The sequence below is a fragment of the Capricornis sumatraensis genome, chromosome 1 (genome assembly GCF_032405125.1).
Source record: "Capricornis sumatraensis isolate serow.1 chromosome 1, serow.2, whole genome shotgun sequence".
Classification (NCBI taxonomy): Eukaryota; Metazoa; Chordata; class Mammalia; order Artiodactyla; family Bovidae; genus Capricornis; species Capricornis sumatraensis.
In genome coordinates this window covers 152367267-152391900 of record NC_091069.1, presented here as the reverse complement: position 1 = coordinate 152391900, position 24634 = coordinate 152367267, and the positions used below count along the sequence as shown (strand labels likewise).

Genomic DNA, 24634 nt, shown 5'->3' with positions numbered 1-24634 from the left:
TGTTGAGAATGCTGCAGTAGAGGATGCTGTACATTTAATATTTTTAGATCTTAACTTTGTTAATAATAGGAAAAATGTTTATTAAGTATATATTAAAAAAACTGTACTGGCTGTTGTTAGAAGTTATGAGAAATCTCTTATGTTCAGCTTTATATTTAAGTTTAAATAGACATGGTATGATTTCTTGGAACTTGGGATTACCTTATTGCCACAAAAACATCTTTCTGATTTCTTAACTAGGGATTCAGTTTTTTGCTGCATACAGGGCTTTGGCTTTGGGAAAGTTGCATGTTGACTTAGTTATTGAAAAAGGAAAAATGAGTATGTAATTCTTGCCAAGCTGAAAGTTTTGATAGGACAAGGTTGCTTATGGTGGGAGAATGAAACAATAATGTAGAAAGCAGCAGCCAGATATATAGATGCACTACTTCTAATTCATAATTTCATAGTAATGACTGTAAAATCTTAATAGCAAACTCCTCTTATATTCATTTTCATAGCTCATTATTTACAATTGCTAAGATATATTTTATGAGATTAACGACCCAGAGAAACATGTCAGAAAGAATTTAGCAAGGGGTGTATACATGAAATACACAGCAGTTACATGAAAGTGACATAGTAATAAGATGTATTTGACTAAATCAGACTAGATAACATACTGAATCAGATGCTAGAGTCTAATGATAATAGCTCCTCTTGATTAAGGTTTTGACCTAAAGCTGAGAGGTTCAGTAAGTTGCCTAAGTTTACTTACTTATTGTTTATAAAAAAGTAGTAGGGATAAGAGAGGCAACATTTGAACCCTATTTGTCCTCTTGCTCAAATTTTGCTTTAGCAGCTAACTTACACAATGAAATGTGAGTTTTATATTTGGGAAACTACAGCATGAAAAAAAATTTTAATTAGGAAAAAAAAAAAAAAAGAGTCATAGTAAACCTGTGGTTTCACCAAACATTGTTTGCTACTTATTTGGAACTTTGTTGGTAGTTAATTTAGGTACCCATGTACCAAGACCATTTTAGATTTTGTTTTCTGCTCACAGACTATATCCCTGTTTTGGTCAACAGTTTCATAAATGTATTGATCAAAAGGGAAACCTAACCAAGTAACAAATCCATAGGCATGAATTAATTTGACAAACTTGAAGGAACCTCTATTTTAGATGGTACATGTAAAATTTAGGTGCTCCACAACTCTTGAAAGTTTATTATAAAATCAACAATTAAGGAGATCATATATATATAAAAGATACCTAGAGAAAATGTAGTGTCTTGGCACAGATGTAGTGGAATGAGCAGGAACCTTGCTGAATCCTCAGTCAGAAGGAAATTTATAACATGAAACAAAGAAAAATGAATGCTGGGAATGTCAGCAAAGATAAGAATTAAATTCTGCTTTGTAGTTAATTAACCGAAATCACTGATACTCTGAGGTCTCTTGGCAGTTCTTTTGGACTTTATCTTATTTCTTCCTTAAATATTCTGGAAACATTTTGAAAATATATTACATATAGTCTTACTGGTTTTATAAATGAGCATATTGAGAATTAAATTCCTTGCACAGGGTTCTTAAACTTCTGTAAAACTAAGTCTTTACAGTGAAATATCTTCTTAGTTTATTGATGAAAAGATTTATGACTTTTAGTACATAGACTTTGATTGCCTACTTGTGGTTTAAAGAAGAAAATTTTTTTGAAAAATTTGAATAGTAACACATTTCAAGTGGTAACTCCTGTTTTGCTTTTTTGTTTTTTCTTTAGTTCACAACAAAGTATATTAAGATCCCATTTCAAGGTAAGCTATCATTGTCTTATGACCTCTTTTCACTGTAATTTTGAGTATAAAATAACTGGTCAGCAAAAATTCTGAAGTATTTCTGCAGCTAGTTTTTCATACTTCTTTCCACTATAGAATTTGCATAAATGTAAGATTAATAATGTGTTTCAACCTAACACTATTTTAGTAGCTTCCAATGGAGTTAAAATATTTTGTAACACTTAAAATGGTATATTATTTTAATGACTTCAAGTAATATTAAGGGATAAGAAAAATAGTTTTTATAGTGAGAGTTTTGATATATAAAAATGGATGAAAATAGAAACTGTAAGTAAAGAATGAAGAGAAATTTTAGTGTTGCACACAACCATGTAAATGGCTTTGCATAGGGATTAAGAGAGAGCATTTATACCATTTGTTATCTAATGAATTAGATAAAGTACCTGTGGATTAGAAAAAGTGGATAAAGTACACTTTATCTAATGGAGTGGATAAAGTACACTTTATCTAATGGATTAGATAAAGTACAAAGTGGATTAGAAAATGTACCTGTAATTTGTGGAGACTGAGGTTTCTCATTCTCTTCCCAAATAAAAACCTTTCAGAATAACCAACACTAAGAGAACAAATAATAAGCAACAGAGAACAGTCTCTTTAGAGAATGAATTATGAAAAGAATGAGCAAGAAAAATATATACAGATAGCACTTCAGAAATGAACTAGGGAAGAAGAAACCTTCCCCAGACTGAAGATGAGATTGAAGTAACTTTAGTTGGACTCCACCATGTACAGAATCCACTACTATGTGTTATAATAATACATTTAATGATTAGGAAGCTACTATAAGTAGTAAGAATGTATAAGGCATATGTAATATATTAGAATATGTATATGTGTGTGTATATGTGTGTATACACACACACACCCTGATATTTTTAATTAGGAAATTTTAATAAGTTATTATGGAACAATATAACATTAGCTATTTAGAAGAAACAAAGACCTGTGGGTCAAAAGAAAATTTCATAAAAGATAGTGCTATAATCTGTAGATAAAGATCTGTGCAACAGAGCTACCTCTCAAATTCTTTCTTGAAAATAAAGATATAAATGACATGCAACATATTAATTTCAGGTGTACAGCATGGGAGAAAATATTTGAAAATCATATATTTGATAAAGGGTTCATATCCAAAATATATAAAGAATGCATACAGTTCAACATCAATGAAACAAACAACCTGATTAAAAAATAGGCAGAGGACCTGACCTGAACAGACATTTTTCCAAAGAAAACATACAGATACATGAAAAGATACTCAACATCACTGATTGTCAGTGTGAAATGCAAATCCAAACCACAGCAAGATACCACCTCATGCTGGTCAGAATGGCCATCATCAAAATGACAGCAAATAACAAGTGTTGGAAAGTGTTAGTTGCTCAAGTCATGTTTGATTCTTTTTTGCAACCCCATGGACTGTAGCTTGCCAAGCTCCTCTGTCCATGAGATTCTCTAGGCAAGAATACTGGAGTGGGTTGCCATTCCCTTCTCCAGGGGATCTTCCTGACCCAGGGATAAGACCTGAGTATCCTGCATTACAAGCAGATTCTTTACCATTTGAGCCACTAGGGAAGCCAAGTGTTGAAAAGGATGCAGAAAAAAAGGAAACCCTCTTGCACTGTTGGCATACATTCAGAATGTAAATTGATGCAGCCACTATGGAAAATAGTATGGAGGTTGGTCAAAAAATTAAAAATAGAACTGTGTGACCCAGAAATTTCACTTCAGGATATTTACTCTAAGAAAACAAACCACTATTTTGAAAAAGCACATGCACCCCCAGTATTCACTGCAGCATTCTTTATTCACAGTAGCCAAGCAAATATATGTGGAAGCAACAACCTAAGTGTCTATTGATAGATGAACGGGTAAAGAAGATGCGAGATATATGGAATATTACTCAACCATTGTAAAATGAAATCTTGCCATTTGTGACAACATAGGTGGATCTAGTGGGTACTATGCTTAGCAAATGAGGCAGACAAAAACAAATACTGTGTGATCTCACTTGTATGTGGAATCTAAAAATAAAACAAAAGGGAAGCCGACTCATATATAAAGAGAACAAGCAGCTAGTTGCCAGAGAGGAGGGTGATGGGGAGCTGGGCAAAATTAAGTGAATAAGGCAAAGTAAATTTATTTAAAATAAATAAGCCCCAGAAATATAATCTCCAGTATAAGGAATATGGTCAGTAATATTATAATAACTTTATAGGGAGACAGATGGTTATTAAACTTATGGTAATCATTTCATAACATATGCAAATATTAAATCATTATGTTATAACCTGAAACTAACATTATATTAATCAACTATATTTCAATTAAAAAAAAAAAGACATACAAAAAAAAAAGAGCCAATAAGTAGTAAAAGAAGAGGGGAGGTAGGTTAGAATAAGACAGGATAGGAAGAGAGCAAGTCAGGCAGGCATGCATATGGACAGCACAGAAGAGAAATAGAAATCTAGAAAGGGAACAAGAGAAAAAACCTGAAGAAATGGAATAACGGAAAAAAAGAATAGCAGAAGGAAGGAGGAAATATGAAAGAAATAAAGGAAAAATGAATAGAATGGCTATATTGGGAAACATTAAGATGACAAGTTAATGAGTATTTGAATGCTTATTGTAAGATCCTTTTCAAACTTTAACGTTCATCTGGATTACCTGTTTATTTTTTGTTTATTTTTCTTTAAGTGTTGATTTTGATTCCATATATCCAGTGTGGAGCCTGAATTCTGTATTTCCAATTGCCTCCAGGCTGATGACAGTGTTGCAAGCTGAGGATGTTGCATTTTGAGTAGCATTGTGCCAGGAAAAAACAGGGGGAGGAGTAGTAAGAGATTTATTTCAGATAGGTAGCAATCTTGGGTTTGTACTTAACTCATATTTGTATTCCTAGTTTAGCTACTTGTTTTCTCACAGTTGGACCAGATGACCTCAGGACTTCTTTACACCAGTTTTGTATGTTTCTTTGCATTAAAAAATAAGGTCCTTTGAGGAGATTCTTTTCACTAAATGAAAGTGTTAATTCAGAGTGATTACCTCGAAATTTTGAGAAGTAAAACCTTGAAAAATTTTAAGAGATTTCATCCTAGAAATTCCCTGGTTGCTTCGTAGTTAGGATTCTGGGCTTTTACTGCCATTCAGTTCAGTTCAGTTCAGCTCAGTCGTGTCCGACTCTTTGCAACCCCATGGACTGCAGCGTGCCCGGCTTCCCTGTTGATCACCAACTCCCGAAGCTTGCTCACTCATGTCCATTGAGTCAGTGATGCCATCCAATCAACTCTTCCTCTGTCGTCCCCTTCTCCTTCTGCCTTCAATCTTTCCTGGCATTAGGGTCTTTTCCAGTGAGTCAGTTCTTTGCATCAGGTGGCCAAATGATTGGAGCTTCAGCTTCAGCCCTTCCAATGAATATTCAGGACTGATTTCCTTTAGGATTGACTGGTTTGATCTCCTTGTCCAAGGGTTCTCAAGAGTCTTCTCTAACACCATAGTTCTTTGGTGCTCAGCTTTCTTTATTGTTCAACTCTTACATCCATACATGACTACTGGAAAAACCATGGTTTTGACTAAACAGACTTTTGTTGGCAGAGTAATGTCTCTGCTTTTTAAAATGCTGTCTAGGTTGGTTATAGCTTTTCTTCCAAGGAGCAAGCGTCTTTTAATTTCTTAATTAAATTTTTTAATTAAAAATAATTTAATTTACTCCCATAGTCCAGGTTTAATCCCTGGTGGGGGAATTGAGATCCTGCAAACTGCAGTGCCTCCAAAAGACAATTATCCTAGACCCTTCAGAAGCTCATATTACTGTTGAGAATCTTTGGATAAATGTTCTAGGAGAAGGAAAATAGGCGTTAAGTTGCTTATGATAGCATTTGGAATCTTGGTTGATAGTATTGACCAAAATAGGATTGTATAATTTTCTTAGTTACACTGTGCTTAGTTTACTGAGTCGGTAATTTAGTCTGAGATCATATAGTGGTGAGAGGCTAACTTCTACTTTTTATTACCATTTAATAATTATTTAGCCCTTTCTAATTTATATGATCTTTTTTACTCTAATAATAGTGTTTAGATATTTCAGCCAAGTTTACTGAAATGTGCTATAAATAATGTTTTTGAAAATTTTTTCATGTAATTCTTTTTTGAAAAATATACTCTTAAAGAAGAGTCATACAGTGCATGTGTTGTATTCCTAAATACATTAATTTATTACCTTGTTATCTTTTACTTGTTTCAGTGTCTGTGCATGAGATTTCATTGCTAGTGGATACCACACATTTAAAGAGGTTTGGGTTATGGAAAAATAAAGATGATGATCACAGTAAAAGAAGTCATGCTATCCTCTTTCTTTGGGTCTCCTCAAATTATCTTCAAGAGATTCAGACCCAACTAGAAAATTCTATATTAAGCCAGCAATGTGAGTATAAAAAGATTTCTTCTAATTGTCAAGATTATCTGAGAACTCCTATAAAATAATTTTCCTCTAAAATAATTTAGTAGAATGTAATTATTTCATTGAATTGAAATTAAGTTCACTGAATTAAAAATAATTTATCCCTTGATATTATTTAAGATAAATTACTTTATTCATAATTTCTCCTTATAATTTTACTCAACCAATTAAAATTATCTTCTAAAATAAAAGGAGTACCTTACCTTTTAGTCAGTTGACATCCTTGGCTGCCTGTCGTAAGAGTTCTTGCCCTTATTTCATAATGAACTATGACAGAACTAATCAGTGGCAAGGTTAAATACAATACAGAAGTCTATCTTCAAGATTTTCTTTAGTTTCTAAAAAAGAAAACTTGGTATACTTACTTATGTATCATTTTTCTAAGACTGGATTGAATACTTTTTCCAATGTTCCTGTAACACTTATCTATCGGTATATAGGTGTCTTAAAGTATTTTCCAACTTTGTTTAGTTTCCAACTCCTAAGGAGTCTGGTTTAGAATTAGTTAAATCAGATTAGTAAATTTCTTTCTTATCTCTTTAATCTCTCTACCTTTTCCCCTCCTACTGCCTTGCATATTAAAGATGTTAAGTAATGATCTAAATTTTAAATCTTTAAAATTCCTTATTTTGTTATCCTGATTGCTTCCCAATTAATTTGGGAAATTTATGATCAAATAGAGGAGTTGGGAAAATGCTCAAGCCATTTATAATCATTGTGGGAGGTGAGAATGTCATTTGAAACCACTGTTGAAATGACTGATGAAAGAAGATGATTCTGAAGGAAGTGTTGGAATGAAAATTTTAATGAGCAGATTTGCTATATGGAGGAAGGCTAGAGAAAAATAATTTAGTCATCATTTACTTATTCATGCACTCATTAACAAATATTTTTAAAATTAATTTTTATTTTAACTGGAGGATAATTGTTTTATAATAGAATGTTTTTTTCTGCCGTACAACAATGTGAACCAGCCATAAGTATACACATATCTCCTTCCTCTTGGTCTTCCTTACCACCCCCCCAACCCACCCCTCTAGATCATCACAGAGCACCAGGTTGAGCTCCCTATGCTATATAGCAGCTTTCTACTGGCTGTCTGTTTTATATATAATGTATATATTTCAATCATTAACAAATATTTACTCACATCTAATAAATGCCAGGTACTGGAGATACAGTACCATTGTGGAGTTTGTATTCTAATGCAGTAGGAGTCTAAAATTGTGAGTTTTGGTTTTAGGTTACTAATGGGTTGTCTGGGAATTTAATTTGCCTGGGTTATTAACTAACATGCAAAATAGTTTGTTGAGCTGTATACCATCCTTACTGTTACTAATAATCAAGTTATTTTAATTTTAATCGCCTTGCAAAATAATACTGCTGATAAAAACCGATCTCTTTTTTTCTTTCATAGCAAAATCGACTGAATTCATTTTCCTTGAGCTACACAGTTCTATTTCACAGAGAGAAGAATTGAAATTGAAAGACATTATGACAGAAATAAGTACAACCAATGGAGAATTAGAGCTTTCTTATCCATTGTCTTGGGTTCAGGCACTTCCTTTATTTCAGAACCTGTCTTCCAAAGAAAGTTCTTTTATTCATTATTACTGTGCTTCAGCTTGTTCTTTCCCTGCTGCTACTACTGAAGAAATGAAGATGAAATCAGTGTCTCAGGTTAGCATGTGATTAATGTAATTAGTGAGGGGGAGGGAAGCAGTTGGATAAAAATTCTTTCATTGCGTGCGATTATTACTAGAGAATAAGATATATATCCTTTATGTGTATTGATACATGTGATTAACTGAACAGATGAATGAAAACACAAATAATAAAAGGTGGGCAAGGGACAATTTTTTCTTAGAAAAATATTTCAATTAAAAAATGTAAAAGGAACAAGAGAAATATAAAACCACCACTAGAAAAATCATAGTTATGATTGTTGCAGGTAAGATCCATGGAGAGATGCTAAATTTAATGTATGAAAACTTAAAGTAGGTCAGGATCTGTGCATAATCTTAGTGTCTCACCTTAAATACTAATTACAAAAAAGAAGTTACTTTTTTTCTTCACTATAGTAACTTCACAGTGGAGAAACGTCACAGACATCACTTTAGCCCAAGTGATCAAAGTTAACATTACCAGTAATAAAATATATTGACATAACGTACCTGTCACATCATGCATGGAGAAGGGTATATCACTTCTATATTGTTTTTCTCAATATTTTATAACCTCAGTCTAATCATGAGAAAAATCAAACAAGCCCAGTTATAAAATAACTGACCAACAGTCTTAAAAAATACTGAGGTCATGAAAAATAAAGAAAGATGAAGGAATTGTAGGATCCTGAAACAAAAGAAACTTATTAGTGGAAAAAGTAGTAAAATCAAAGTCTGTAGTTTATAGTATCATACCAACTTTAATTTCTTAGTTTTGATAATTGTACTGTAGTTTTTAAAAAGATGTTAGTATTAGGGGAATCTGTGAGAGGCTTGCTAAATGCTAAGTCGCTTTAGTCATGTCCAGCTCTTTGAGACCCTATGGACTATAGCCTGCCAAGGTCCTCTATCCATGGAATTCTCCAGGCAAGAATACTGGAGTGGGTTGCCATGCCCTTCTCCAGGGGATCTTCCCCACCTAGGGATCGAACTCACGTCTCTTATGTCTCCTGCATTGGCAGGTGGGTTCTTTACCACTAGCACCACCTTAGAGGCTTGTTTATTGTAACTCTTTTATAAGTTTAAGATTATCTTGAAACAATTAATGGTAAGTTTTAAAATGCTGTATTTATTTTTATAGGAGGTTGTTAATATACTTATGGCTTATATATATCTCTGCCAAATACCCCCAGAAAGAAAAGTGTTTTTCTGTGATGGGGGCGTGTGCACACATACACACGCACTCACATGTGGGTTTGGTTACTTTAATCTGTTATTTTAAAGGTCTGTAGAAAGACACATTAGTGAAAGACAAGGTGTAAAACTTCACCACTGGCTTTTGCATAATATTGTGAAAATTTTGCTTGATAATTACACTATATATACAAATTTGTATCATAGTTTTCCATTTAATAATAAAATATCAGTTTATGTTGTTATAAACTCTTATCAGTCTTTTAAAAACATTCCTACTACTTATCACCTCTTTTGTTCATTTTGAACAGCACTGTTTTCAGATTCTAAAATTGTAAAACCCAGACCTATAAGTAACACTTCATAGTGTTTGATCCATAGTACATTATCTTCTGCTCCAGAGTATTATTTTGATTTGATTATATCTTTGTAGAAATTATAAGAGTATATGTGCCTGTATATGTATATAACTCACTCGTGTATATTTCCTTTAGTCCCATTTTCTCTTATAAGTCTAACTTCTGCTTTGTCATTTTGAGAGTTAATATGTATTTATATGGGTATAAGGAGACCTTTTACTTTGCCCTTTTTTTTTTTTTTTTGGATCAGCCCTCAAATACAGATACAGCCAAGCCTACTTACACCTTACTGCAGAAGCAAAGCAGTGGTTGCTACTCACTTTCTATTACTTCTAATCCAGATGAGGAATGGCGAGAAGTCAGGCACACTGGACCTGTTCAGAAGTATGTACTGTATCATATCCTGTTTGTAATAGGTGGGCACATTCGTAGTTTTAATTCATGTTGCTGATTTTAAGTATTTTACCTTTTTAAATGTTTTCAGTTTTGCTTTCTTGCTGGCAGTTAATAATAGAAATAATCAAGAAAACAAGTCAATGCCACTTCACTTAGTTTTATGTTTTAAGAAGTCAGAAATGGTAGCCAAGATGTCAAATGTGTCAAAGCCTTTATTGAAAATATTTGAATATAAGTATATGGTTTTTAAGATTATATATCCCATATCTGAATATGTGATAGGAAAAGAGAAATTGCTTACTAAAGTGTGCCTCAATTTCAGGTACTTTGAAGTTTATCAGAACTTCCCTTCACAAGTTAGTTTCTTGATCATATTTGGTCTTTTTTGTGTCTTCTTATGGTAGTAAAGTAGAATAAGGGAGTCTTTGCATTTGAGAATAATTTCTGTTCCTCTTCATGATTCCTTTTGTTAAAAAACAAATGGACAGCACAGGATAGGGAAATAGCCATTAAATAGTTATTATCATTTTATGACTTAAAAATTTCCCATATTATTTAGGTGCAATGGTTATGAAGATTAAATTAATTGCAGTTGGTTCTCACTTTCTTGAATCTTTCTGGTTCAACAAATACATATTATACCTTTATTATTGACTATATTTGTGCAGTGAGTACCACCCTGTCTATTTCAAGATTATAGCCAGAATTCACAACTGCTCTTATTTCTGAACTTTAAGAGAGGGTACCAAAGAAAAAAATGCCTAACTAGTTGTCATTTTGTTTTCCACTTCTTTCTGGTTGTGATCTGAGGGTTTATTTCCTTTATGTTCTCCTAAGTTTTATATTGTAAGCATGTTGTTATGGGGAACTTGCCTCCTAAGTTCCCATGTTATTTCTTCATTGTCCAGCTGGTATAGACTAGTTACTAGTAGGAGAACATAGTTTTTGACTGCTGACTGTTTTAGTCTTGGGTGTTCAAACTTAACAGTGGAAACTGGAACATAGTTAAATATTGTACAGAAGAGAGACATCCTCAGTGATAGTGAGATAACCTGTTGATTAGACAAAAACTGAGACTAGCCCACATGGGAAGGATTGGAAATGAAAAGATGCTCAGTGACAGTACTTAGTAGCTTGTGAAGACAAAGAAAGGAAAATATAATTGATTGTATTGTGTCAAATATTTTTACCCTAAGATTTTAGTTATTGAATACTACTGCCCTGTATTGTCCCAAAGAACAAATTCCTTTGAGACTAGAGTTTTCATTATTAATATATTTTATTTTTATTTTCCAAGGTTGATTGTATATCCTCCACCACCTACTAAAGGGGGTTTAGGAGTAACTAATGAAGATCTGGAGTGCTTAGAAGAAGGAGAGTTTCTTAATGATGTAATCATTGATTTCTATCTTAAGTAAGTACAATGAAACATAATCATGTTATTATGTCATTTGTTTTACAGGTTTTGATGTGAATCTTAAATATCTCTGAAATATTTTAACTCTAGCTGAAAATAACCCGCTAAAATTTCAGATTTGAAAAATTTTGTCTAGTGAAGTTTCCTAGTGTTGACAAGTTCAGTGTCATTCCTTTACTTCCCATAGATACTATATACTTCAGCAAGAGTTACTCTTGTTTCATTTGTTTTCATTTTTGTCATTTGCTTGCTGTTGACTGATACTTCTTTGACTATTTTGTTGTTCAGTCACTAAGTCAGGTCCACCTCTTTGTGACCCCATGGACTGCAGCCCACCAAGCTTCTCTGTCCTTTACCATTCCTAGATTTTGCTCAAACTCGTGGCCATTGAGTCAATGATGCTTGATGCTTTGACTATAGTATTATTGACTAAAGTACTTACATAATGACAGATCACTTTGGGAACCAGGAAAAAACAACTGTATAGGTCTTTATATGTCCTTAAGTGCTATAAAAGTTAACCAACATTTTAAAAAGTCTATATCACTATTCTGTTATAGTTTTCAATTTTTTATGTAGCCAAGCTGAAGAAATTTATAAAAGTTTTATAAACTTTAATGCAGTGATAATTTGTCTCTTGTCCTCATTTTGTACTATATCATTAGACCCACATTTCTAACACTTATTTTTCGAGATGTCTCCTGATTATTTCACTGACCATTCCCAAATCAATTTATTGTCATCATATAATTTCAGCTCTATCATTTTAATAGTAGTGCTATCCTTATTCTAGTAAGGATAAGACTTAAAAGTCTCATGTTACCATCTACTGTTCATTGGACTTTATAGAATGAATCTCTAGAAGTTCTTTTTGGGTCTTTTAAAAAATATCTTTCATGTATGTAGGTTTTGAATATATGGAATATAATTATTATATAATATCTTTTAAAATGTATTTTTCTACTTATTCTAGCATCCTTCTCAGTTGTGGGTTGGTTTCAATTGACTGATTTTTCTCCTCATTGAGTCATACTGTTCTTTTTTCTTCTTTGCATGTCTGGTGATATTTTTACTGGGTGCTGGTATATTCCTATAAATATTTTTGAATTTTGTTTTGAAGCAGATTATTTGGAAACTCTCTGCCATGACCCGTCCATATTGGATGGCCCTACACAGCATGGCCCATAGTTTCATTGAGCTAGACAAAACTGTGGTCCATGTGATCAGTTTGGTTAGTTTTCTGTGATTGTGGTTTTCATTCTGTCTGCCCTCTGATGGATAAGGATAAGAGGCTTATGGAAGCTTCCTGATGGCAGAGATTGGCTGAGGGGGAAACTGGGTCTTGTTCTGATGGGCGGGGCCATGTTCAGTAAATCTTTAATCCAATTTTCTGTTGATGGGAAAGTCTGTGTTCCCTCCTTGTTGCTTGACCTGAGGCCAAACTATGGTAGAGGTAATGAAGATAATGGCGACCTCCTTCAAAAGGTCCCATGCATGCACTGCTGCACTCAGTGCCCCGACCCTGTGCAGGCCACTGCCAACCCATGCCTCCTCCAGAGACTCCTGGACACTCATGGGCAAGTCTGGGTCAGTTTCTAGTGGAGTCCCTGCTCGTTTCTCCTGGGTCCTGGTGCACACAAGGTTTTGTTTGTGCCTTCCAAGAGTCTGTTTCCCCAGTCCTGTGTAAGTTCTGGTGGTTCCATGGTGGGGCTAATGGCGACCTCCTCCAGGAGGGCTTATGCCATACCCAGGTCTGCTGCATGTAGAGCCCCTGTCCCTGGGGCAGGCCACTGCTGGCCCATATCTCCACAGGAGGCGCTCAGACACAGTTCTGGCTCAGTCTCTGTGGGTTGGGCGTGCGTTTTGTGCACTTTCCAGGTCTGAGCAGCTCAGGCGACCAGGTTCTTGGCGAGCGCACTGTCCTAGGTGGGCCGTGTGTCTTAATCACCTCCTTGGTCCCAGCTGCTTGGTTTCCTGGATGTGCTGTGAGAGCACTATCTCAGATGTGCCATATGTCTCCTCTGGAGAGCTGATCTCAGGCTGCGACCCTCCTGGTGGCTGTCAACCACCCAGGATCTCAGGAAAACTTGGTTAGCAGCTGGGAGCCTGCTCACAGTTTGGCAGAAGGTGCCATCTCTGGGGTTTAGATTGCAGCAGCCCCTTGCCTTCCAGCTCTGGCTGTCTTTCTGCCTCTGGGGGGGGAGGGGCCCGTATGCAGCCAGCTATCTCTCCTTTGGTATTCACTCAATCCTTTGTTCTGTCAGCAGGCCAGGCTGTGCCTTAGGTTGTTAGGTTAGAGCCTTTTGAGGGAAAGTTCCTTTTCCACAGTTGCGGTTAGGCTTGTATTCTGTGGGTTTTCTTTTTTCTCTCCTGGTTATGTTGCCTTCTGAGATTCCAAAACTCCCCACAGACCCACCTGTGAGAAATCTGTATGCAGGTCAAGAAACAACATTTAGAACTGGACATGGAAAAACAGACAGGTTCCAGACTGGGAAAGGAATACATCAAGACTGTATATTGTCATCCTGCTTATTTAACTTATATGCAGAGTACATCAGCAAAATGCTGGGCTGGATGAAGCACAATGTGGAATCAAGCTTGCTGGGAAAAATATCAATAACCTCAGATATGCAGGTGACACTACCCTTATGGCAGAAAGGGAAGAAGAACTAAAGAGCCTCTTGATGAAAGTGAAGGAGAAGAGTGAAAAAGTTGGCTTAAAACTCAACATTCAGAAAACTAAGATCATGGCATCTGGTCCCATCACTTCATGGCAAATAGATGGGGAAACAATGGAAACAGTGAGAGACTTTATTTTTCTGGGCTCCAAAATCACTGAAGATGGTGACTGCAACCATGAAATTAAAAGATGCTTGCTCCTTGGAAGAAAAGCTATGACCAACCTAGACAGCATATTAAAAAGCAGAGACATTACTTTACCAACAAAGGTCTGTCTAGCCAAAGCTATGGTTTTTCTAATAGTCATGTATGCATGTGAGAGCTGGAGTATAAAGAAGCCTGAGTGCCAAAGAATTGATGCTTTTGAACTGTGGTGTTGGAGAAGCCTCTTGAGAGTCCCTTGAACTGCAAGGAGATCTAATCAGTCCATCCTAAAGGAGATCAGTCCTGAATATTCATTGGAAGGACTGATGTTGAAGCTGAAACTCCGATACTTTGGCCACCTGATGCGAAGAACTGACTCATTTGAAAAGACCTTGATGCTGGGAAAGATTGAAGGTGGGAGGAGAAGGGGACGACAAAGGAAAAGATGGTTGGATGGCATCACCAATGCGATGGACATGAGTTTCTGTAGGCTCTGGGAGTTGGTGATGGACACGGAATCCTGGTGTGCTACAGTCCATGGGGTTGCAAAGAGTCAGACATGACTGAGAGACTGAACTGAACTGATTTGGAAACAGTTCATTGGTTTTAAACTCTTGCTTTTTAAGATTTATTAGATAAGACCAACAGATAAATCCCTACTACTGAGGAAAGACCCTTCTGAATACTGAACTCAGTTTCTCATGAATTATGAGGTTTTCCAGCCTGGCTGGTAGCAACAGGCAGTATTCCTGCAATCTGCATGAATGCTGGGTACCATTCTCTCTACTTTTTTCAGATAGTTCTTTTTACAGTCTTAAGTGTCTTCCTTATGTACATGCAGTGATCAGTATTCTGCTGAATTCTTGAGGAGGATGCTCTGCATATGTTTGGAGTTTTCTGTCTATACTGCTTTTTCCTTTCCAGTATTCTGATCTGCAAACTCTTGCTGCGTTAGCAGCAAGAGTCTTTTCTGACTCTCAGCATCTCCTAAACTCAGGGAGTCTACATCTTTCACCTGGGTTATTCCTTTCTGTGTTGTAATCTGAAATGTATCAAGGCAGTAAGCTGAGGCATTTATGGAGCTCACCATCTCTCAAGGGTCAGTATTCTTTGTTGCTGATGTGCAGTGTTTTAAAAACTATTGCTCCATGTATTTTGTTTGATTTTTTTTGCTTGTTTCAAATAGGAGTGTAAATCTGATCCTTCTTATTCCATCTGGGCTGGAAGTGAAGTTTCCATTATCACTGACTCTTTACCCTCTCTTTTCTACATACTCAGTTGCCCGAGTAGTAGATTTGGTCTCTCAAATTCATTTATCTTTCTTCTGTCATCGATCTTTTTAGTATACGTATCTTATCTAAATTAATTTTTTATATCCTTTGTCTTTGTTTTCTTATCTGTTAAGTATATCATTACCACTATTATTATTCATAAATGCAATTTATGAATGCAGTTCTTCATGAATGCAATTCTCATTAGAAACTTTTATTAATTTCTTATTACCTGTCAAAGTGAGTTCAGTCAAGCATTTGAGTGTTTTGATAATATGAACCTAATCTGTCTTTTCTGCCATTTACTAATAACCCTGTGCCTATTGCATAGTCCAGCAAAATTAAATTATAAACAGTCTACTAAACAAAGCCCATTCCTTAGTCACTCTTCTGCCTTAATGCCCTGTTACTCTTGCTTCGTGGAATATTCTCCTCTTTATGCTAACGTGTTAAAATTTTATTCCCCTTTGAAATTTTACTCCCCTTCCTCACAAGTGTTACCTTCTTGAGAACCTTTTCTGATTAAACAGGTATTATTAACTCTCATAATACCTTTTTTGTATCTCTTTTATGGTTCATATGATATTTTGCCTTATTTTAAAGTTATTGGTGGCATTATGATGATTTTTCCTTCTAAAGGTTGAGCATCTTACATCTTACTAAGTTTTGTATCCCTAAGTAGTGTCAAATTTATATTTTGTTAGATATATTAGATCATCTTTGGTGTTAATTTTGATATATTTTATTGGAAGTAATTACTAAAATTTTATTTATAATTTGATTCTAAGAGTATTTTTCTATACTTTTTTTTCACTGAGGTGCCTGTATCTCTGTCTCTTTGAATTCTTTTCAGAGGGGATCCTATGTTAATTTTTTAAACTACTTCCTAATTATTTTTAAAATTGATGAATAGCTTTCAAGTAGGAAAGTGCACAAATTTTAAGTGTACAGCTCATGAATGTTCACATATATATGTACCCATGTCATCATCATTCAGATTAAGATAAAAGAATACTTGAAGCACACCAAAGGCATTCTTTGTTTCTCCTTTCACACAGTATATGCTGTGCATGACCACATTAAAAAAAATTCAAGCTGAGTTTGTCTTTTATGCTTTTTTAAAAAAAGCAATTGCAAGGTCATTTTTGAACATTTTTAAACTATTAACAATACCAGAGTTCTCTAAATATGAGAGATTTAATCACTAAGTGATTGACATATAAGCTTGTGTTGAATTGTTTTATATGGAAATGGACTAAGGATTTAGCAATTACTTGTATCTCAAGAGTTATTAAAGTTTCTCTAGATTTATTTAGGAATGTCATGGTTTCAGTTTTATATGCGATTGTATGATTTGATTAATATTTCCTTTTTACCCTCACTTTTCTGGGGCCAAGAACTTGTTTTTTCCCCCTCTTATTTAATGTTGCTAGTATAAATACCATACTTAGCTCATACTAGGAAATTGAGAAATACGTGTTAAGAAATGAATGAGAAAATGGAAAATTTCTGCTTTAATTGATCTTGATAGAAGATAAGATAGTTAAAGAACAACAAAAAAATTTGAAATGAGTGCAAACTGCAAGATTTCCTTGACTCTAATTGGACATATAAATGAAGATTTTCAGAACTCATAAAATAATTGGAGGAAAACCAGGTAAAATCAAAAAATAACTTACTTTTGTGGTGTTGTTACCTTATAGGTATCTTATATTGGAGAAGGCATCAGATGAACTTGTTGACCGAAGTCATATTTTTAGTAGCTTTTTCTACAAATGCTTGACAAGAAAGGAAAATAATTTAACAGAAGATAATCCAAATCTTTCGTAAGTCAGTCTTCCAATATACTTAAGTTTTAAGAGGAAAGCATTATTATTTTGATGCTCCTAGCAAACTACCTTCTTACTGTATTTCCTAGAGTGAGCAGTGTTGCCACTTGTGCATGTCCTGGGCCTGTCTGTTCTGAAAGGCATTTCTCACCCTTCCACTGTTCTGTTCCTCATCGCAGAGAGGCTTACTCTTGGAGGTTGCATTTCCAATTGTACTGTTGGGAATATTGGAGGTTGGATGGCAAGGAAAGTAGATGTTAGGATGTTTCTTCCTTACCCTCTTTGCCTTGGTTAGTTGCTTTGGTAGTGCTTCTAGTTCATTTGTGGGCCCTTCTTTCACTGGACAGACCTGGGCTCTTCTTTCACTGGACAGGCAGAGCTCTAGCTTCTGTCTGGAGCCGCTACTTCTTCACTCTCCCCTTCAGCATCGGGTGTAGCATTGTCCTACTATGCCCAGCTCTGGTTGCCTCACTGATTGCCTTTTGTGGCTTTGCACTTTTTCTATCACCACGGTAGCCAATAATTTGCATTACATTTTATCTGTCTTAAATGTATATGAAGATTTATGTTTTCCTGTTTGGACTCGCACTAACATACTACTATTTAATTAAACTGAGGTGACATTATAAAAAATACTATGTTTGTCCCCACAATTTAGCTAAATTTCTGTCCAGGTATTTTTTTTGATTAATTCTAAAACTTATAGAGCAGTGGTTCAGTTCAGTCACTCAGTTGTGTCCGACTCCCTGGGACCCCATGGACTGCAGCACACCAGGCCTCCCTGTCCATCACCAACTCCCAGAGTCTACCCAAACTCAAAGTCCATTGAGTCAGTGATGCCATCCAACCATGTCATCCTCTGTCATCCCCTTCTCCTCCCACCTTCAATGTTTCCCAGTATCAGGGTCTGAGCAGTGGTTAGGGACAGGCAAAAGAAGAAGAAGTGATTTTTTAAATCTTAGCAGTAACTTGAATAGTTGTGAGCAGAGAGCCATTTCATCTTTCTCCCCACCCCTAATACTCTGTGTGATAATCTGTGTGTAGGTGTATGATAAAATTAAGAGTTTCTATTTTTTTTAAAAGTTAATGTAAACATCTGTCTACCACTTTACAAGGTACATTTTTGTACATTATTTCTTCCCAAAACAGTGCTTTTAGATATGTAAGGCATTTTTCAGATGAGAAAGCAGGCCAATGAAGATTGTCAGAATTCCGATAAAGTGACAGAACTGATGGTACTTAAATCTTTATCTTTTAACCGTTAGTCCAGAGATGTTTTTGTTTTACTTGATGGCCTTCAATAAGATGGCTGTGAGAGTTGTTTCATCCCTTTAAAATAATAGAAGCAATAAGCAACTAAAAAGATGATTAAATGGTAAACTGAGTTTGTTGTGTTTTTGGAGAAAAAGAATAGCAATAGAGAGAGTATTAACATTTACTGAGTACCTGCTTGGAACCAGGACAGTGAACATAAGGTTATTGTTTGATTCTAGTCTTATGAGATAAATGGCCATTGTTGTGAACTGAAACTTAAGAAAGTTAGATAAGTTATGAGAAGTTGGATATAACGTTCCAATTTCAAAGTTCAAGCTCTTTCTCTTATTTATAGTATTGCAGCTATATAATTTATGGTCTAAATTGAAACACTTAAGTGAGTAAAAGGAGGACTATTAATAGCTACTCTGGACAACCTGTCTATATTGGTTGTATACCTAGACAAACTGGAATGTGTGGTCATCCGTGTTTTGAGTGTCTTTATAGGTTTGAAATCTGTGCTGGTAGACAAGGCCTTCCAGGATCAACTAAGGAGAAAATCACAGTATGAAAATATTGCTTATAGTTAGGGCTAACGGAGGGGAATATGTGGAAGGGGAGGATATAGTAAACAAATCAGATATTTAACATTTCTCATGCCCTCCTCTTTTATTTTATGTGTATAGAAATCGATGGTTGGCTCCCTACACTTAATCCCACATTTTGTGTTAAGATTACTAGTCAGTGTGGAGATTATTCAGTTGGCATACCTACCTAGAAACTGAGGAAATGAAAAGGTAGATTCTGCTGTATTGAAATTTTTTTTTGATTAAAAAATTAGAAAAAACTTAGATGTTATATGCCTGATCATATATAAACATAAGACAAAACTAAGTTAGATGAATGACTTCTTCCAGGGTAAGATAGATATTACATGTATCTTATGCATATCTTCATATATACATACCCATATACATATGAACACATACATACATATACACCCACCAACACTCATACTAATGGTTGGCCAATGTGTATATAGTTAGTATTCACACAAAGAATCCCTACAAATTGGCTTAAAAAAAAAAAAGGAATGCAGAAACCAACTTGCGAGGGATACAAACCATAATTTATGGGCAGTGAATCCTACAGGAAGCTCAAGCTATTAATGTTAGGAAATAGCAGACTAAATGATAGACACAGTCATTGCTGTGGTTTATGAGATTCAGCAAGATCCACTCCTGTCCATCTCCCTAAACTCATCTCACGACATTCTCTCCCTTCATTTACTATACTTCAGCTCAGCCTGCCTCCTTCTAGTTTTTGAATATGCTAAGCTCTTTGCTGTTTTCTGACAGAAATTTCTTCTCCTGGCACTTTTTTTTTTCCCCTCTCCTGGTACTTTTTAGTTTATTTTAAAACTATTTCTAATAATTTTTATGTTTGTTTTTTTCTTTTCAGTTTCCCATTCTAAAATATAAGCTCCATAAGGTCAGGGATGGCATCTGTCTTTTTTTCTACTCTACCTGGTACATTTTGCTCAGTTCTTAGAACATACTAAGAACTCAAAACAAAAGATAATAATGTATGTTATTGAACAGGGAGAGAACTGTTAGACATTTAATTGAGAATTTTCCAGTTAGTTAGGAACAGAGAGTAAGAGATCATATTGTGGCCCTATATTCCCTCTTATCATCCTTGCTCCATCCAATGTCTGATGTATTCCCAGTGACGTAAAGTTAGCATAATCAGGAAATTTATCAAACACCAACATAAAAGAAAACCAGCTGTCTCTTTTAAGATTTTTCAAATGGAAAACAAAGTGATTCTGTACTAGGTAAAAATAATTATTTATAATCATTGTAATGGTTGGATCACTTTGAAATAAGAAAATTGGTAAACATATGACTCATTATTTTACAAAATTGTTCTTTTGCATAGTGTCTGATTCCTACCACATCTTTTAGCCTGTTCTAGATTCCATTTTACTCCCAACATCTACTCCTGTGAGTTTGGTTAGATATTCTCATGACAGGGATAGAGCAAAGATGTCTGTTTCCTGTGTTACTTGGTATATAAATATGTAAGAACAAACCATGGTTTGTTTAATTTTCTGACTAAAAAGAGGTCCTTCCTGGGACTGAGTCAAATGTCATACCATAACTTCCTTTATGCAACTGTGAAATGCTATCCCTTTCCTAGAACCTTTTTTGACATCCAAACTTGGTTTGATATCTTCCTTCTTTAACTCCCTAATGACATAAAGAAAAGGAACTATTATTCGTGTGTCCCAACCTTTTTCTTGATGGTTTTCTTAGATGCCATCACCATAATTCATTTGTATCCCTTATGAAACTTACATTTTAGTTATTTATTGTAGTCTTTTTTTCTGTCTTCATTATTTTGTAAATTCCTTTAGAGCAGTGTGAGTGATTTTCATTATTCTTAGGAATCCAATATTTATCAAAGAAATAAAATAAAAGATGGATGGTGCATATGCTTAACTCATTGTCCTATGATGTTCTTTTTTTTTTCTTTGATGTGGACCATTTCTAAAGACTTTATTGAATTTGTCACACTATTGCTTCTATTTTATGTTTTGGTTTTTTGGCCAGGAGGCATGTGGAATCTTAACTCCCAGACCAGGGATCGAACCTGCATCCTCTGCATTGGAAAGCAAAGTCTTAACCACTGAACTGCCAGGGAATTCCTTGTCCTATAATATTTTTATAAATGAGATAAAGGAAGAAGAGTTTCATCTTTAAAAATTTAAGAATATATACCTCATCCCTCCTCTTCCGTTAAGTTTTAACAACTCCCTCATCACACATACAACATTTAGACAGTTTTGTTAAGGTTTAATGATAATATTTTATATCAGAATAAATAGGTATAGCTGTTCATGTTCAATTGTTCAGACACTTTTAGAATCTCTAGAGCATTTTATGAATTGCTGCCTTTCTCTTATCCATTATTTTATGTTTATAAATAGTGGTCATATTTAAAAACAGCCAGATGTTAATAAAAGCACATTTTCCAGTCTGTTAAATATTATGTATCTTGAAGAAGATGGTTAAATAAACTAAAACTAGCTTTTCTCAGTGTATAAAATGACTCTTGAAAGTTTTATCTTAAATTTTGAATTTTTTGTCTACCAAATATATCTATCTTTTTATTCCCAGAATGGCTCAGAGAAGACATAAGAGAGTAAGAACATGGACTCGTCACATAAACATCTTTAACAAAGATTACATCTTTGTGCCTGTAAATGAGTCGTGAGTATTTCAGATTATTATTTTTTTTAAATTGGAGCGTGGAGAAAAGTACTTTGTGCATTTTTTAGATTAGTAATCAGTAAAAAAAGTATGGGTATATCAATCAAGGTGTTATGTTTAAATTTTTTTCTAAGGAAATAGCTAAAATAAATGAGATTATTTGTCTTGGATTTTGGTTTGACAGTGCTTATGTTGTATATAGTGAAAAAAATAAAATGACAAATGCCCACAAGACTATAATGACTGAGGCATAGAGTGTTTTTTTTTTTGGAGGTGAAGGGTATTCAAGAAAAGATTTTCTAAACAAAAAAGGAAAAGCATTCAGTGTGAATCTTCAAATATTTAAGAGAACAAACTCTTTAAGCACTAAAAGAAAAAAGATGATGCTGTAAGTCTGTTTATTTATTAAAGCAGATCCTCAGCAGGAAATATTAATTATATAAAAGTAAGTTTAAATTACTCAGATTTTACCCTAAGAAGTCTTAGTACTTTTTAAATTAGTTGTGAATTGTTTGTTCAGATATTACAGTGAACTTCTTCAGAATTAATATTTGTCATACCCACCTTCTCAGCTATCATTCTAGAACATATTCTTCTGTATTGCTTAGATTTTGTGTTAAGATTATATTTCTTTTTCAACAGGTCTCACTGGTATCTTGCAGTCATTTGTTTTCCATGGTTAGAAGAAGTTGTGTATGAGGATTTTCCACAGACTATATCCCAGCACTCCCAGGCTGAGGAGTCCCACCATGACAGCAGAACAATAGGTGATAAACTTAATGTGGATCATATTTTTAATAATGACGGCAAAAGTGAAATGATTTTAGAGGACAATATGAGGTTGAAAGATAGTATAGATAGTATAATTATTTCTTATCATTTAGTTTATTAGAAGAAATGTCTGAAATTTTCATGATACCCAGACTCATGTATAAACAAAATGTAATTTTCAAGTTATACTGTTATATCATAGCACTTTTTATAAAATATTCTTGCTAAGAATTCATATCATGTATCTTCAGGCATAACTTGAAATCTACCCTTTTTCTCTTTCTCTTGGTATAAATCAAGACTGGTCATGTTGACACTTGTAATTTGACTAGGTAATATAGGGGTCTTTTTCCCCCATGATTTTTATGTTGCAACCCAGATAGATCTTAAGTAGGTAAATAAGCCTACTTTATTTGAGAAAAACATCAAACTATATTTTATAGCTGTAGCCTAAGCAGCAAGCAGAATTAATATTAGTCATTAACATTAATACTAGCCAAAGCCTGTATCTTTCATGGGAAAAGAAAAACTGAAAAATTTAGTAACTGATTATTTTCAATTTTGTCTAATTCTCCTGTGCTGTAAAAGTGTATTTATGCAACGCCCTATGATCATATGTTGGAAGAATTATTACTAGATGAATTAATGGTCCTCTGCATTAAAACAGCAGAGATTTTGATAAATGAGCATTCTAGGAAGGTTGTCTTTTTATAGGAAACTGGCCCAGCTAACTGGTATTTCAAGATTTGGCGGTAGGGTTTATGTATTGTCTCATGACAGCTAATTAAGCATTGTCTGTTTTAACTATCACTTGGATTTTTTTTGTAATATTAACCATTAAAAAAAATTGAGTAGTTCCCAGGTATTCTTTTTCCTTTAACTACTAGTGTGCATACACATTACAGTTTTTATCCCACTACTTTGTAGTAGACATAAAATAAACACACATAACTGCTTTGTTATTTCTGACTAGGTAATGATCTGCATACTTCTTCAGCACTGTCCTCAGGTACAGAAGATTCTCAAGTAAGTGTGTTTTTATAAATGTGAAGGGAGGAAAACTCATGAATATAACAATTCTCTCTCTCAAATAAGGCATAGCTAGGCAGGCTATGACAGATACAGGTGGATCATATGATTAAATTATGCTGATTTATGATTCTTTGATTTATTTTGTTGGTATAGGAAAGAGATCAAGGGAAATTGTCTTTCTTTTTGCATCTGTTTATCTTTAACTTCCTAGATTCATTTACTTAGTAGTTTATCTGATCATCTTGGTCAGCTAATTTTCTAATTTCTATGGGAAAATGTACTTTTATTCTTCATCATTTCATCAGTTTTTGCAATAATTGTTGTTCAATTGCTGTCATATCCGACTCTCTGTGATCCCGTGGACTACAGCATGCCAGGCTTCCCTGTCCTTCACTATCTCCCAGACTTTGCTCAAATCCATGTCCATTGAGTTGGTGATACTATCCAACCATCTCATCCTCTGTTACCTCCTTCTCTTCCTGCCCTCAGTCTCTCCCAGCGTCAGGGTCTTTTTCAGCGATACAGCTCTTTGTATCAGTTGGTCAAAGTATTGGAGTTTCAGCTTCAGCATCAGTCCTCCAATCGATATTCAGGGTTGATTTCCTTTAGGATTGACTGGTTGGATCTCCTTGCAGTCCAGGGACTCTCAAAAGTCTTGTCCAACAACACAATTCAAGAGCATCAGTTTTTCAGTGCTCAGCCTTCTTTGGGCTTCCCTTGTGGCTCAGCTGGTAAAGAATCCGCCTGCAATGTGGGAGACCTGGATTCGATCCCTGGGTTGGGAAGATCCCCTAGAGAAGGGAAAGGCTACCCACTCCAGTATTCTAGCCTAGAGAATTCCATGGACTGTATAGTTCATGGAATTGCGAAGGGTCTGACACTACTGAGTGGCTTTCACTTTCAGCCTTCTTTAAGTTCCTGCTCTCACATCTGTACATGACTGCTGGAAAAACCATAGCTTTTTGTCAGCAAAGTGTTGTCTCTGGTTTTAATACACTGTGTAGGTTTGTCTAGCTTTCCTTCCAAGGACCAAGTGTCTTTTCATGGCTGCA

The 24634-nt window shown here is 34.8% G+C and overlaps 1 protein-coding gene across 1 annotated transcript in view; it reads left to right on the top strand.

Moving 5' to 3' along the window:
- Nucleotides 1–24634, top strand: part of SENP7 (SUMO specific peptidase 7) — a 137034-nt gene that overhangs the window by 106573 nt on the left and 5827 nt on the right. Inside the window, exons 12-20 of the mRNA XM_068976375.1 lie at nt 1763–1796; nt 6082–6261; nt 7715–7977; nt 9765–9898; nt 11208–11324; nt 17125–17247; nt 21687–21779; nt 22422–22546; nt 23524–23576. Of these exons, the coding sequence (XP_068832476.1) occupies nt 1763–1796; nt 6082–6261; nt 7715–7977; nt 9765–9898; nt 11208–11324; nt 17125–17247; nt 21687–21779; nt 22422–22546; nt 23524–23576 (1122 nt within the window). The remainder of the gene's footprint in view (nt 1–1762; nt 1797–6081; nt 6262–7714; nt 7978–9764; nt 9899–11207; nt 11325–17124; nt 17248–21686; nt 21780–22421; nt 22547–23523; nt 23577–24634) is intronic.